This window comes from Mesocricetus auratus, unplaced genomic scaffold (genome assembly GCF_017639785.1).
Source record: "Mesocricetus auratus isolate SY011 unplaced genomic scaffold, BCM_Maur_2.0 Super-Scaffold_100007, whole genome shotgun sequence".
NCBI lineage: Eukaryota > Metazoa > Chordata > Mammalia > Rodentia > Cricetidae > Mesocricetus > Mesocricetus auratus.
The window spans coordinates 28464859-28481007 of NW_024429191.1; the positions used below are offsets into that span (position 1 = coordinate 28464859).

A 16149-nucleotide genomic window follows, 5' to 3' on the forward strand; every position below is an offset into this window, starting at 1 on the left:
TGCCTCTGCCTCCGGAGTGCTCCCGAGTGAGCACCGTCAACACCCGGACTAAATTTGTAAATCTTAAAATACAAAATGTCTCTAAGCTTTTCCTCGAAATTGTAAAAATTCCTTTGTCTATGTTTAATGTTTACTTCTTGGTATAAAAAAGGGGGTCAGAACACACCCTGTTGCCATAGTTTCCGAAGCCAGAACTCAGCCCGTGGTCTAGATTAGCTGATAAGCTTTTTGTGCCCCACGGTGGGTTTTGTTTTGTTTCTGGAATAAAGTTTGCTTAAGGCTGGAATAAAGTTTCATAGATTTTGGTGGTCGATCCCCCATCATTACACGACCCCACCCAACAATTTGAATGTCTGTTTATTTCCTGATGAGTGCTTTACCCTCTGACCACCTCAGAATATCTTAATGTTCAAACTGTGAAATGAATTATCCACAATTACAAAAAAAACCTTGAGTTGCTCCGAAGTTATTTTAATTAAAAAATAATCTGTGCCTAGGTTTGAGCACAGAAAAACATAAAAATGTGATAAACACATTAAATATCTTACACAGAGGCAAGACTAGTGATTCTAAGCATTTAGAAGTCATGGAGAAAGTGTCCCAGGTGTCTGTGACAGCCTTCATGAGATACAAAAATACCCATTGTCTGTCTCAAGTCAAAACTCAAATCCTGCTCAGCCATCTGCACTTTTAATGGTTCGTCAGAACAATTAAATGTTGCCTAGAGGTTTGTACTGATAAAGAGGTTCAATTTTACCTCCAACTTATAAATGTTTAGTTCCCAGCGGGCGGTGGTGGCACAGGCCTTTAATCCCAGCACTCGGGAGGCAGAGGCAGGCGGATCTCTGTGAGTTCAAGGTCGGGCTGGACCGACAGCCTCCAAAACAATACAGAGAAACCCTGTCTCATAAAACAAAACAAAACAAAAAAAAAATGTTTAGTTCCCACAGCCCTGGCAGTTCAGATGTTCCTGTCTCTCTTATGCATCTACCTATTGTGGAAAACTTGTTTGCACTGTGTCTATACCAAGACACCTTCTGATTGGTTTAATAAAGAGCTAATGGTCAATAACTAGGCAGGAAGGAGGTTAGGTGGGACTTCCGGGGACAGAAAGGCCTCTAGGAAGAAGAAAGGTGGGGTCCAGCCAGCACAGAGGAAGCAGGATGGGCAGTATGGAAAGATAAGGTATCGAGCCACTCGACTGAATGTAGATTTAAAAATATGGGTTAATGCCAGGTCATGGTGGCACACAGCTTTAATCCCAGCTCTCAGAAGACAGAGGCAGGTGAATCTCTGTGAGTTGGAGGCCAACCTGGTCTACAAAGCCAGTTCCAGGACAGACTCCAAAACTACACAGAGGAAACCCTGCCTCAAAAACAAACAAAAAAATGTGTTAGTTTACGTTAGAAGAACTACTTAGGGAGCTAGAGAAATAGCTTGAAGGTTAAGAGCACTGGATGCTCTTCCAGAGGACCTGACTTAATTCCCAGCCACATGGAGGCTCACAACTATCTATAATAAGATCTTGTGCCCTTTTCTGGTGTGCAGGCAACATGCAGGCAGGATACCGTAAATATAAATAAATAAATCGTTTTAAAAGGGGGAGCTGGAGAGATGGTTCAGTGAACACTGGCCGCTCTTCCAAAGGACCTTGAGTTCTTCCCAGCAACCACAGAACCCACACAAACAAGCATACACCACACATACACACAAACAGTCCTCTGAGAGTCAAGGAAATTTAACACAAGCCCTTGTTTATTAAAAAAAAAAAGTTGGCGCACGCCATTAATCCCAGCACCCGGGAGGCAGAGGCAGGTGGATCTCTGTGAGTTCGAGGCCAGCCTGGTCTACAGAGTGAGTTCCAGGACAGGCTCCAAAGCCACAGAGAAACCCTGTCTGGAAAATGGGAAAGGCGAGGTATAGTGCCTGTAATACAGGAATGATGCCTGGCTGAAACCCAGAGTGCAGACCCACTGACTCTGCACTGGCATGCTGGGAAGTTCCCAGTCTGCCCCGAAGCAAGGCCTCCATGTCCCTGTGCCCACAGCTGCACACCTTACCATTCCACACCTCCTTCCAACAGTCAGCAACACCGTGTAGGAAGCCAGGTGGTGGTGACACTCACCTGTAATCCCAGCACCCGGGAGGCAGGTGGATCTCTGTGAGTTAGAGGCCAGCCTGTTCTACAAAGAGAGTCCAGAGACAGCCAGAGCTGTTACACAGAGAAACCAAACCGCAAATTTAAAACAAAAATGTGCAGGGTATTTATGCTTTGAAATTGTAGTACCTTTCTCCATTTACCTGGTGGCTCCCTGAGACAATGGATGACCCATGTAGCAATTGTGGTGATGGCAGAAAGCCAACTTAGAGTTAGAGAACAAACCCTGACCTAGATATGAGCCCGTGTCCCACTAAGGAGCAGAATGGCAGGGGCTGGGAGCCTGCTCTCTGCGGGACTGTCTTCCTAAAGAACAGAGGGGCCAGAAAGTGCACAGACCTGGGACCGTCCCTTAATAGCCGACCCCTCGGCTTTGCAGACACTGCTGTCCCCTGTCACCTCTTCCTGCAGCCATGGTTAACCCCACCGTGTTCTTCAACACCAAGGCCGATGGTGAGCCCTTGGACCGAGTCTCCTTCGAGCTATTTGCAGACAAAGTTCCAAACACAGCAGAAAACTTTTGCGCTCTGAGCACTGGAGAGAAAGGATTTGGATATAAGGGTTCCTTCTTTCACAGAATTATCCCAGGATTTATGTGCCAGGGTGGTGACTTCACACGCCATAATGGCACTGGTGGCAGGTCCATCTACAGAGAGAAATTTGAGGATGAGAACTTCATCCTGAAGCATACGGGTCCTGGCATCTTGTCCATGGCAAATGCTGGACCAAACACAAATGGTTCCCAGTTTTTTATCTGCACCGCCAAGACCGAGTGGCTGGATGGCAAGCACGTGGTCTTTGGGAAGGTGAAAGAAGGCATGAACATTGTGGATGCCATGGAGCATCTCGGGTCACGGAATGGCAACACCAGCAAGATCATCATTTCCAACTGTGGGGCAACTGTAATTCTCTTGACTTTCAGGCTTGTTTGTTTGTTTTTGTTTTTTGTTTTTCTTGTTTTTGTTTTGTTTTGTTTTTTGAGACAGGGTTTCTCCGTATTGCTTTGGAGGCTGTCCTGGAACTCACTTTGTAGACCAGGCTGGCCTCAAACTCACAGAGATCCGCCTGCCTCTGCCTCCCAGGTGCTGGGATTAAAGGCGTGCGCCACCAACACCCAATGCCCAGCGACTTGCAGGCTTCTTACCTACCAGACCATTCTCTCCGTAGCTCAGGAAAGCATCCCCTTCCCATCTGCTCACAATGCCCTGTAATCTCTGCTCTCACTGACATTCTTTGGGTTCCATATTTTCCTCATTCCTCTCCAAGTCTAGCTGGATTGCAGAGAAGTTTATAATTATGAATAAACCCTAAGTAAAAACTAAAAATTAAAAAAAAGAGCCGACCCCTCATTTATCTTAACTCTAGTTTGTAAGAACATGGCCTGCTATCAGTCCCTGGCTCACACACATCTCTACAGTGACCCCCTTTACCCCCGCAAGAACCTTTCTCTAGCCACGAGGAGGCTGCACCTCTTTGCTCTGCTTAGAAAAGGACAAGATCTGTACTTTGGAAATCAGTATGGAGATTCCTCAGGAAAATGGGATTCAGTCTACCTAAGATCCAGCAATTCCACTCTTAGGCATATACCCAAAGGATGGTACATTTACACAATTGAGTACTACTCAGTGGAAAAAAAAACCAATAGAATCTTAAAATTTGCAGGCAAATGGATGGAAATAGAAGAAATCATCTTGAGTGAGGTAACCCTGTCACAGAGAGACAAGCATGAGCCTTCATCCAGTAGCTGATGGTAGAAGCAGAGACCCATAGCTAAGCACTGAGCCGAACTCCTGGAATCCAGTTGTAGAGAGGGAGGAGTGATGAGCAAAGGGGTCAAGACCAGGCTGGAGAAACCCACAGAAACAGCTGACCTGAACAAGGGGGGAGCTTATGGACCCCAGAGTGATAGCTGGGAAACCAGCATAGGACTGAACCAGGCCCCCTGAATGTGGGTGTCAGTTAGGAGGCCTAGGCATTCTATGGGGCCGTAGTGTACGAACAGACTTTGGGAGCCCATTCCCCATAGAGGGATACTCTTTCAGCCTAGACACATGGGGGAGGGCCTAGGCCCTGCCCCAAATGATGTGACAGACTTTGATGATCCCCCATGGAAAGCCTCACCCTCCCTGGAGAGCAGAAGGGGGATGGTGGGTTGGTGGGGGGGCATGGGAGGGAGAGGGAACTGGAATTGAGTTGTAAAATAAGATTGTTTCTAATTTAAAGAAAAAAAGGGACAAGATCTGCTGAGCTAATCCAGATCCGCTCTCCAGAGCATGCCTCTGAGCACTGTTCTTGACTTCAGCTGTGTTTATCTTCTTCCACGTGACCGGTTTCATCCTCATGCCCCTCCCAAGTACTGGGATGGCAGGGCATGTGCCGCCGTGACCAGCTCATGGTGCTAGATATCAAACCCAGGGCTTCATGCCTGACAGACAGGTACTCTATCAAATGAGGCGCATCCCAGACCAATTTTTTTTTAAAGATATTTACTGGGAATGATGATGAATGCCTTTAATCCCAGAAACATCAGTCCAACTTCAGCCTAGTTGGCAAAAATTCTAGGCCACAACTACATAGCCAGACCCTATCTCAGAAGTATATTTTTTTTAGTTGGGCGGTGGTGGCGCACGCCTTTAATCCCAGCACTCGGGAGGCAGAGGCAGGTGGATCTCTGTGAGTTTGAGACCAGCCTGGTCTACAGAGGGAGTTCCAGGACAACCTCGCAAAACAACAACAACAAAAAAAGAAGTATAATTTTTAATTATGCTTATGCCCATGTCTTTGTGAGGGGTATGTCCGCAAGTGAGGTGCATCAGACCCCTCTGAGCTCAAGTTGCAGGTGGGTGTAAACCATACAATGTGGAACAGGGCCCTGGATATGCTGGGTCTCAGAGCCAGCTCCCCAACCCCCTTCTCTCCCGAAACCACCTCAGGTTTGTTTGTTTGTTTGTTGTTTTTGAGACAAGGTTTCTCTGTGTAACATCCCTTAGCTGTCCTGGAACTAGCTCTGTAGACCAGGCTGCCTCTGCCTCTCGAGTGCTGGGATTAAAAGCGTGTGCCACCGGGCGTTGGTGGCGCAGGCCTTTAATCCCAGCACTCAGGAGGCAGAGGCAGGTGGATCTCTGTGAGTTCGAGGCCCAGCCTGGTCTACAAAGTGAGTTCCAGGACAGCCTCCAAAGCTAGAGAGAAACTCTGTCTCGAAAAACCAAAAAAAAAAAAAAAAAAAAGGTGTGTGCCACCACCACCCAGCTCAGGTATTTCTTAAATGTTGAGCTCTTTCAAATGGAATTTCAGGAAAAAGTCGGATTTATTTTTTACTTATGGGGAAGTGAATACAAGGCCTAGGATGTGCTACTCAAAAATTCTACCAAGCTACAGACCCTGCTATTACTTTTTTTAAACTTGTTTTGCTTTTTTATGGCTTTTTCTTTTAATTCCTCTCCATCTTAAAATATTTGTAATGCAGGTAGAGATGGCAGAGGCCCAGGGCTCAACTTTCTGAGTTTACAGGACCCCATGTTCTCCTGGGAAAAGGTGGAAAGTAAGAGCAACTAAGGAACTTTTATTTGGGGCAACATCTTATTACAAAGATATTCTTTGTGGCTGGAGATGGCTCAACAGTTAAAGAACACTGGCTGCTCTTCCAGAGGACCAGGTTCAATTCCCAGCACCTACATATGACTTACAACCATGTGGAACTCCAGTTTCAAGGGAGTCTTCTGGTCTCTGTGGGCACCAGTCACACACAAGGTACACAGACATGCATGTAGGCAAGGCACTCATTCATAAAGAAAAAAATGATTCTGTTAAAAAATGTCTAAAAGAAAAATGTTCAGTGCTCGCAAGTGCCTGTAACTCCAGCTCCAAGGATCCAACACCCTTTTCTGGCCTCCACCAGCACCAGTATGTGTAACAAATATACACATTAAAAGAAAAATCAGGTCGGGCGTTGGTGGTGCATACCTTTAATCCCAGCACTCAGGCAGGCAGATCTCTGAGGATTTGAGGCCAGCCTGGTCTACAAGAGCTAGTTCCAGGACAGTCTCCAAAGCAATACAGACAAACCCTGTCTCAAAAAACAAACAAACAAACAAAAAAACCATGTGCACACGTGCATGCATGGACAGGCTTGGGTGTGTGTGTGTGTTTGTTCTTAGTATGAAACAATGTAAAGAACCAGGAACAGCTCACAAGTCCATGCTGGGACTAAAGGCATGCGCCACCACCACCCGGCTCACACTTACATTTTTAAAAAGAAAAGAGGTGGGGTACTATCCTGTTTTGCTTTTCTCTTATGGTAAGAAAACATTCTGACAAAAAAACAGCTCGGGAAAGAAAGGATTTAATTTTTTTTTTTTTGGTTTTTTTCGAGACAGGGTTTCTCTGTGTAGTTTTGGAGGTTGTCCTGGCACTCGCTCTGTAGACCAGGCTGGCCTCGAACTCACAGAGATCCGCCTGCCTCTGCCTCCCGAGTGCTGGGATTAAAGGCGTGCACCACCAACGCCCGGCGAAAGGATTTAATTTTGATTAAAGGTCACATTCCATTATCAAGGGAAGCCAAGGCAGGGACTCAAGTGGAAACCTGGAGTTTACGGAGGAATGCTTACTAGACTGCTTCCCTTGACTTGCACAATTATATTTCTTATACAGTCCAAGCCCACCTGCCAATGAAAGACCCCTACCCAGGGCCCCCCTAGGAAAAGAAAAGCAAGGCCAAGCCGTTGCCTAATGAAAGAAACCCAGACCAGGTGTCTCACCCTCAAAACAGGATGTCTGTGATCACTATAGCAGTCATGGGACCCAGATAATAATTGCTGAAGCATGCTGGGAACTTTCATATGACAATACTAGAAAACCTAGTCCTTGGCAACTACCCTGGCCCCCAATTGTGTCTGATCACTATAGCAATCATGGGACCCAGATAATAATTACTGAAGCGTGCTGGGAACTTTCATATGACAATACCAGGACACCTAGTCCTTGGCAACTACCCTTGCCCCCAGTTGTGTCTATGATCACCATAGTAGTCATGGGACCAGGATAATAATTGCTGAAGTATGCCTGGGTCTTTCATAAAGTAATACCAGGAAACTTAGTCCGTGGGAACTACCCCTGCCCCCAAGATGAGCCAATGAAATGCCTGTTACTTATGTAACCATTAAAACTCTATAAATATTGTACTCCCTGAAAGCCCGGTATGCTCTGCACCCGAGTTGCAGGAGCATCCGCAGGCGCCTGTGTACTCAATAAATCACCTCTTGCATTTGCAGCCAGTGGTGGTCTGGCCCTGGTTCTTGGGCAGAGGGTTCAGTTCAGTGCCCGGCGCTTTGATGCCGAGGTCTTTCACCTGCAGATGTCACCACCCTCCCACATCAATGGGCAATTAAGAAAATGCCTCACAGACATGGCAACAGGCCAGTGTGAGAGGGCAATTTATCAGTTGATGTTCCATCTTCCCAGCTGATTCTAGGTTTGTGTCATGTTGACAGCTGCAGCTAAGAATGATGGGTACCCAGCCCGAGAAGGAAGCAGAGGCATCCCTGCAGCAGCAGTTCTTCCTGCCAATCATGTAGTCTCTCGTTCAGGTGAGCCTCTGAGGCCCCTGTACAACAGCAGAAACTTTAAAACAAAGACGCTCGGTGTCATAATTCTTGGCTAGACTATCTGACGAAAGAGCAGCTTCTGCCACAGTGGCTCTCGACAGTCCCCGGTTGAAGTTAACCACGAACGGCAGCACTGGCAATGACCCTGGCAATAGAAGAATGGGGAGAGAGGGGTCTGAAGCGCCTACTTTTGGGAACCTTCACCCACAATGGGGACATGGAGAAGATTCTTCTAGACACACATGATGAATTAGAGCAGAGCAGCTGGAGAATTGGTTCTGTTATGTCCCTTCAGCACCAGAAGATGGGCAGCTCATGCCTGCCATGGAGATGCATGCCAATAGGCCCCACAGCTCTCAGTCAGGAGTTGTACAAGAGATGGAGAGTGGGAAACACTGCACCCAAGTTCCACTTGAGACACCCGGAGCATGCTACGCCTCTAAACATGAGGAAAACGAAGCCAGTAAGGGGCTGTTTTCTTTGCAGTTCCAAAAAGTGTTTATCTCCCCACTAACCCACCCCATCTCTCTTTCTAATTTTGGCTTTGGGGCTATGCATCTATAGAGGAAACGCTGAGCACACTTTCCACCAGCACCCATCCAGGGGAGTAAAAGCCCCTGGAAATATGGGTGGCCTGTGAAGGGGTATATTGTCACAGTAGCTAATTTCAACCTGAAGCCACTGCAAGCATAACCCTAATTTCCCATGTCCAAGTCTAGTAACTCTCAAATTCAGTATTTTCTTCATGTTCTTTGGAGGGGTTAGCTAACCCTTGCCCCCGTTTTGGTTGATAAGACACTTTAGAATCAACAGTTTACTGCTGCTTGGGGTTTCTTTTCTGCAAACTGATGGCAGCAGATTACAATTTTGTTAACAATACCACTGTCTCCTATTAGTCCCTAGAATTAGACCTGGATCAGTATGTTAAATGGGGGGAAAAGGAGAAAAAGAACATAATTATAAAACTGGAGCAGGAATGCTTGTAATCCCAGTTTTTGGAAGAAAGAGGCAGGTAGATCAAGAGTTCAAGGTCATCCTTGGGTACAGAGTTTGAGACCAAAGATACTGTCCCAACAAAAGTATACATTTTGTCTTTTGCTTTGTATTTTGAGAAATAGTCTCTTGGTATAGTTCTAGCTGTCCTGGAACTTCAGTAGATAGACCAGGCTGGCCTTGTATTCAAAGAATCTGCTTACCTCAGCTTCCTGAGTACTGAGATTAAAGACATGTATCATCATACTCGGGTGATTTTTTGGTTTTTGTTGTTGTTGTTGTTGTTGTTTGTTTGTTTTGTTTTTTTGGTTTTTTGAGATAGGGTTTCTCTGTGAAACAGTCCTGGGCTGTCCTAGAACTCAGTCCATAGACCAGGTTGGCCTTGAACTCACAGAAACCCTCCTGCCTGTGCCTCCCGAGTGCTGGGATTAAAAGGATGCACCACCACCATCCAGTTTTACCATCCAGTTTTTTGTTTTGTTGGTTTTTCTGAGACGGTGGGTGTGTGTGTGTGTGTGTGTGTGTGTGTGGTCTTGGCTATCCTGGAACTTGCTCTGTAGAACTTGCCTTTAACTCAGAGATCCACCTGCCTCTGCCTCCTGAGTGCTGAGACTAAAGGTGTGTGCCACCACTACCCAGTTTTTTATTATTTTCTTTTTTAGATTTGCATTAGTGTTTTGCCAGCATGTATGTCTGTGTGAGGGTTTCAGAACTTGGAGTTACAGTGGTTACCTGGCATATGATTGTTGGAAACTGACCTGGCTTCTCTGGAAGAACAGTCAGTGCTCTTTTTTTGTTTTGTTTTGTTTTTTGTTTTATGAGACAGGGTTTCTCTGTATTGTTTTGGAGGCTGTCAGTCCAGCCTGGCCTCGAACTCACAGAGATCCACCTGCCTCTTCCTCCCGAGTGCTGGGATTAAAGGCGTGCGCCACCACCGCCTGGCCAGTACTCTTCTTAAAAGTCTCACCCCTTATGTGCATACTTCTGTATCTGTGTGAATGGATGCCATGTGTGAGGTGTGCACTTATGTGTATGCTTCTGTATCTGTGTGAATGGATGCCATGTGTGAGGTGTGCACTTATGTGTATGCTTCTGTATCTGTGTGAATGGATGCCATGTGTGAGGTGTGCACTTATGTGCATACTTCTGTATCTGTGTGAATGGATGCCATGTGTGAGGTGTGCACTTATGTGTATGCTTCTGTATCTGTGTGAATGGATGCCATGTGTCAGGGGTGCTCTTGGAGCTGTAGTTACAGAAGGTGAGCCACCAGACACAGGTGCTACGAACTGAACTGGGGTCTTCTGCAAGAGCACCATGTGCTCTTCATCTGAGACATCTTTTCAACCCCAGTAGGTATTTGTGTGTGTGCAGGTTTTATTTCTTACTCAGGCTCCTTGATATCAATATGTATCAGGAGAAAACCTTGATATCCTAGTCCTGTTGCTGCCACCTCCCAAGTTTCACTTGTGTTTTTTTCCTCAATATACACGTTGGAAATGCTTGCTGTCTGTTCTGCACGGTCAGGTGTGTACAAAATGTTGTGCAGAACACCCTTGTCCTCCCCAACTTAATAGTTTAGCTCAAGCCAAGAAATGTAGAAAAGGGCTTCAGAATGTGTTGAAGGCTCCACTAGGGTAGCTGCTGTTGTGGGATATTTGTACACTGTGTGAAGATATATTGCTGTGACTTATTTAATAAAGAGCTGAACAACCAATAGCTAGACAGGAGATATAGGCAGTACTTCTGGGCAGAGAGAGGAAGTAGGAGATTATCCAGGCACAGGGGAGATGCCAGGAGCAAGCAGGATGTGCAGGAGGTAACAGTCACAAACCATGTGGCAGAACACAGATTAGTATAAATGAGTCTATTTAAATTAGAAGAACGGAGTTAGAGCCGGGCGGTGGTGGTGCACACCTTTAATCTCAGCACTCAGGAGGCAGAGGCAGGCGGATCTCTGTGAGTTCGAGACCAGTCTTGTCTACAAGAGCTAGTTCCAGGGCAGCCTCCAAAGCCACAGAGAAATCCTGTCTCGAAAAACAGAAAAAAAAAAAAGTTAGAAACAAGCTTAAGCTTTAAGCCACTCTTTGATAATAAGAAATCTCCGATGGGCAGTGGTGGCACACTCCTTTAATCCCAGCACTAGGGGGGTAGAGGCAGGCGGGTCTCTGTGAGTTCGAGGCCAGCCTGGTCTACAGAGTGAGTTCCAGGACAGGTTCCAAAAACAATATAGAGAAACCTTCGGAAACCCCCCCCAAAAAAAAGAAATCTCCATGTCATTATTTGGGAGCTGGTGGGACAGCATTTTTCACAAGCTGCTATTAGTAACTTAGACATTCCACATTGGACACTGAGCCTTGCATATGCTAAGCAAGTGGCCTACAACTAAACTATGTTCCAGCTCTCCTTTTGTGTGTTCAGTCTGTCTCTTAGTGGTGAGGCTGTCCCTGAACTCTCACCCCAGTCCAAGCAGACCTTGCACTTGCAGTCTTCCCACTGGAAGCATCTGCAGAGAAAGGCCTGCACCATCAGGACCATCTGACATTGTACCATAAACAGCATTGTACTGACTAAAAGAGAAAATGTTAGTTCCTTAAAAGCATAAGGGAGGAGCCGGGCGTGGGTGGTGCACGCCTTTAATCCCAGCACTCGGGAGGCAGAGGCAGGCGGATCTCTGTGAGTTCGAGGCCAGCCTGGTCTACAGAGCGAGTTCCAGGACAGCCTCCAAAGCCACAGAGAAACCCTGTCTCAAAAAAAAAAAAAAAAAAGCATAAGGGAGGGAACACTAAAAGTTTCCTGGAACTTTATTTATGCTGCGTGTGTTTAAGTCTACACTGTACTTTTCACTGGGGCACAAATCAAGGAAAGAGGAAAATCCCGAAAACTGGATAAAGCTGGATGAAGGGTTACCATAGGCCTTGGTAACCTGGCACTCCAGACAGAGACTGATAAAATGTTTCACTTTTTGTTGTTGTTGTTTTTTGTTTTGTTTTTTCGAGACAGGGTTTCTCTGTGGCTCTGGAGTCTGTCCTGGAACTAGCTCTTGTAGACCAGGCTGGTCTCGAACTCACAGAGATCCACCTGCCTCTGCCTCCCAAGTGCTGGGATTAAAGGCATGCGCCACCAATGCCCAGCTCTCACTTATGTTTTTAAACACTCACTTATGAAATCTGAGACAGATTTTTTTTTTTTTTGGTTTTTCGAGACAGGGTTTCTCTATATTGTTTTTGGAACCTGTCCTGGAACTCGCTCTCACTTATGTTTTTAAGATTTACTTTTAGTTATGTTTAAGTGTGCCCATGTCAGATATGTGCATATGAGTTCGGGTACCTGAGGTGTCAGAGCCCCTGGAACTGAAGTTACAGGTAGTCATGAGCTTCTTGACATGGGAGCTGGGAACTGATCTCCATCCTTATTGGAAAAGCATTAAGTTCTCACCTGTTGAGCCAACTCTCTATCCCATATTCTTTTGTTGTTGCTGTTGTTCTTTGCTTGTTTTGAGACAAGATTGTATTTTTATTTTTATTTTTAATGGGAGGGGGATGTGGTGTGCACATGAGGCAGGTGCCCAAGGAGGCCAAAAGAGGGCAAATATTTCTCCTATACCAGGACAAAAATCTCAGAGGCTAAATCAGAAAACATGAGTGAGAAGAAAAATCTATTACTGCAATAGCTACAAAATCATTCTACTTCTGGTGCTTCTTCATTTTTAATTGAATTGTGTGTGTATGTGTCAGTGTCTTTGGAGGCAGAAGAGGGCATCATAATTCCTAGAGCTAGAGTTACATGTGGTTTTGAGTCATCCAATATGGATGCAGGGAATGGAATCCAGGCCCTCTAGAAGGAGCAACAAGTACTCCCAGACATAATTAATACTGGGTGTTTTGAGCCGGGCGTTGGTGGCGCACGCCTTTAATCCCAGCACTCGGGAGGCAGAGGCAGGCGGATCTCTGTGAGTTTGAGACCAGCCTGGACTACCAAGCGAGTTCCAGGACAGCCTCCAAAGCCACAGAGAAACCCTGTCTCAAAAAAACAAAACAAAAAAAAAATACTGGGGGTTTTTGTTGTTGTTTTGAGACAGATTTCATGTATCTCAGGCTGGTCTTGAACTCAATATACAGAAAAAATTATCTTAAGTGTTTGATCTTCCTGCCGCCACGCCCTAAGCTACACTACACCCAGGTTTATGGGGTGCTGGGAATTGAAGCCAGGCCTTTATCCACGTTAGGCAAACACTCTACCAACTAACTACATGAAGCTCGATTTTGGATTTTTCAGTAACCTGAAGGAAACAGGATGAGAACTTTTTACAACTTTAAAAGAGCAGTATGTATTACTAAAGTTGGGGGGGGATGCAAACACATGTACTAGGTACTCATTTTACTGAACATCTTCCTTCCCAGGTTCAGCTGTTGACTATTCAGTTACCTGACAAACAGTTTCAGCTTGCTCCTCTACTGTGGCTGTACCCTGGACCCCATCTTCACAGAGATTTCCTAATATCTAAAATCCTCAACTCCTTAGCTCTAAGGCTTCTATTATATCGAAACACACCACAGTTAGAGTTACTCTGCAGCTTCATAGAGCCTACTGATTCTGTATTGTTCCCCTCCCAACTTATCAGACACTTGCTAGCATTGTATATTATGTGACCGAGCCTGGACACCATAGGCATGAAGAGCTGGTCCACACTTCAACTAGATTAAAGTTCCTCAAGCTCAGAATTGATGCTTCGAACAAGATAATTCTTTGGGGTTGAGGGGCTGTTCTGTGTGTTGTCAAATACTGAATGTCTCAAGATTCCAGTTAACAGGGGTAACACTTGCCCCCTCCACCAGTTATAACAGCATCAAATGTCTCCAGAAACTGCAAAATGTCACCTGTGGGGACACTCAAAAACCATCCCCACAGACCTAGATAGTCAGATTAGCAGTTAAGAGCATTGGCTGCTCTTCCAAAAAAAAAACCCAGTTTCTATTCCCAGCACCCACATGGCCACTTACAACCTTCTGTTACACCAGTTCCAGGGGATCCCACACCCTCTTCTGGTCTCTTTGGGCATTGCGCACACAGTGCACAGATAAAAATGCAAAACCCATCACATTTAAAAAAAAGTTTGACTATCCAATTGAGAACCACTATTGTAAACACAAGCCCTGTAGACTTAGTGGTGTAGACTGAGGCCCTATAGCCAGAACATGGCATTGGTGTTCAGCAGTGCTCAGTGGAAGGACAACCTGGTCTAGCCAGAGCCTACTAATGGTATCCATGGCATCTGTGTATTAACGGATACAATGGTGTCCAGGCATCTGTGTATTAACGGATACAATGGCCCACTTCTCTAGTCTCAGACTAGAGGCAGCAGGATCGATCCCCTCAATATTTTTTAATTTTAGAGCTGTTATGTCATGTCCAGCTGAGAAAACAACGACCCTCACAGACAAAGCAGGTACAAAAATCAAGATCTCGGAACTAAGTAATAAAAGGTAGCTGCAATAGGGCAACAGTTTCATTGTTTAGATTTTATGAAGAATCACGAAGTCCAGAGTCTCTTTGCTCTTAACCTAAAGAGACTACTTGAGAAGCTGGGTGGTGGTGGCACAAATCTTTAATCACAGCACCTAGAGGCAAAGGCAGGTGGATCTCTTTGAGTTCTGAGTTCAGCATGGTCTATAGAGTGAGTTCCAGGACAGCCAGGAAACATAGAAATCCTTTCTTGTAAAACCAAAAACAAGAGAGAGACAGACAGACTGACTGAGGGACAAAATTTTAACTCTTTAGCTACAAATATTATCAGGACAAAATTTTAACTCTTTAGCTACAAATACATTCCTCACTAGTGATCCTGACCTATCTAGGGTTTTTGTCTACTATCTAAATTCTAAAAGCCAAGACTCTGCATCCTTGATGATCCCTCTATCTCGAACACCCTTCTTTTGCCATTTAAAAGTAAGTCTGTGAGGTTGACCACGAAGGTTAGAAGCTTCGACAGGCCACGTCCTCAACACGGTGCTGAAAATATAAAATGTAAGCAGAAACAGACCAGCCCTATCCCAGGACACTCATAAAGGAAGCCCTGAGAATCCAGTAAGTATTCACTGAGCTTGGGACCAGTGACTATAAGCATGGCCATGAGAGCACCAAAGGAACCTGACCTTGACCTGGGGGGGGTCACTGAGCACTTCCCAGCAACCTCCGGTGAGATCCAAGCAAGTTTAGTTTTAGCTATGAGGAGGGTAGGCTATGGAGGGCCTGCTAGGCAGAAGAGTCATGTGTAAAGGCTTGTGTGGAGGGAAATGAAGAGTAGGAGGAGAAGACCCATGAGACCACACAGCGGCCTGACTAAACCAGTTACCAGGAATCTGCATAGCCCAGAGCCCAGAGGATGACTGATTCTCACCACACACGTTTATCTACAAAGAGACCCCGCTTCCAGAGTACTGAATGCTTGCAAGAGTGGGTAGAGCCTAAGGTCACAGAGCTCTACACAGCCTGAAGAGCTAGCTCTCTGTATACTAGGTGGGTCCTGACAGCTTCTACAAAACAGACACCAGCTTTCTCAGAAGCCTTTCTAGTTCCCTTGTGTGGAATGGAAGCAGTTCATGAAGACACAAGAAAAGGAATAACCCTGAAGCTGTGTAGTGACACACAGCTGAACTTCAGGACAAGAATGGTGGGCACAACCAGCAATCATTCTGCCAACATTGTATGGGCCAACCCTGAATCTTTTCTCAAAGGTCACATGGGGGGTGGGGTCCAATATGCTTCTCATCTCCACAAGACTAGAGGAATGACCAGGAGCCAGAAGTCCAAGATTTGCAAACTTATTTTAGGAGGAGCGTGGCTGACACGCAAGTGTCCCGTGGCTGAGGGGGGGCTGAGAGCAGGAGCTGAAAACCTTTACAGACCAAGAGTCAAATGTACTGATCTTTCCCCCAGAGGTGGGGTCTCCTGGCCCCAACTAAGCAGGAGCATTTGTTGATGCACTAGGGAGATTCACAAAACAAGTGATGAAGAGATGATCAACTCCAGTGTGAGGAGCAGGCAAGGCCGCCCCTCTGTCTTCTAGGCCCATGCCCCGAGCTACACTTCAAGAAATTCCCAATATTACAAGGCACTGATCCGCTAGGCTCTGTTGTCCTCCAGAGGCCATAATGGCCTGCACATATTCTCTTTGGTTCCTGTGATGGAACTGAAGGAAGACTAGCAAAGGAAACCACAGTCCTTCAGAGTCTGGTTGTGCATGAGGTCTACCACATTACTTTTCTCCATTTCGTGGTTGGCATCACCATCTTAGCCAAGGTGAGATCCAAAACAACTTCTAAATTCTCCCTGTAGGGGCTTGACAAGCAAAGAAGGATGAAAGCAGCTTCCGGTCACAGGCCTCCGTCCCGG

At 45.9% G+C, this 16149-nt stretch overlaps 1 protein-coding gene across 1 annotated transcript; it reads left to right on the forward strand.

Annotated features, from left to right (window-relative positions):
- Positions 1-2571: 2571 nt before the first annotated feature.
- On the forward strand, positions 2572-7731 carry LOC101837686 (peptidyl-prolyl cis-trans isomerase A-like). Its single transcript, XM_005071976.3, has 2 exons — positions 2572-3060; positions 7648-7731. The coding sequence occupies exons 1-2, from the start codon at positions 2572-2574 to the stop codon at positions 7729-7731; spliced, it is 573 nt and encodes a 190-aa protein (XP_005072033.2).
- Positions 7732-16149: the final 8418 nt, after the last annotated feature.

What these genes read in the sequence shown, in the direction of transcription:
- LOC101837686 (XM_005071976.3), top strand. Translation starts at nt 2,572, where the DNA reads ATGGTTAACCCCACCGTGTTCTTCAACACCAAGGCCGATGGTGAGCCC. An exon ending in TTTCCAACTGTGGGGCAACT is followed by an intron (nt 3,061 to 7,647) that starts GTAATTCTCTTG and finishes TCATGTTGACAG; the next exon opens with CTGCAGCTAAGAATGATGGG.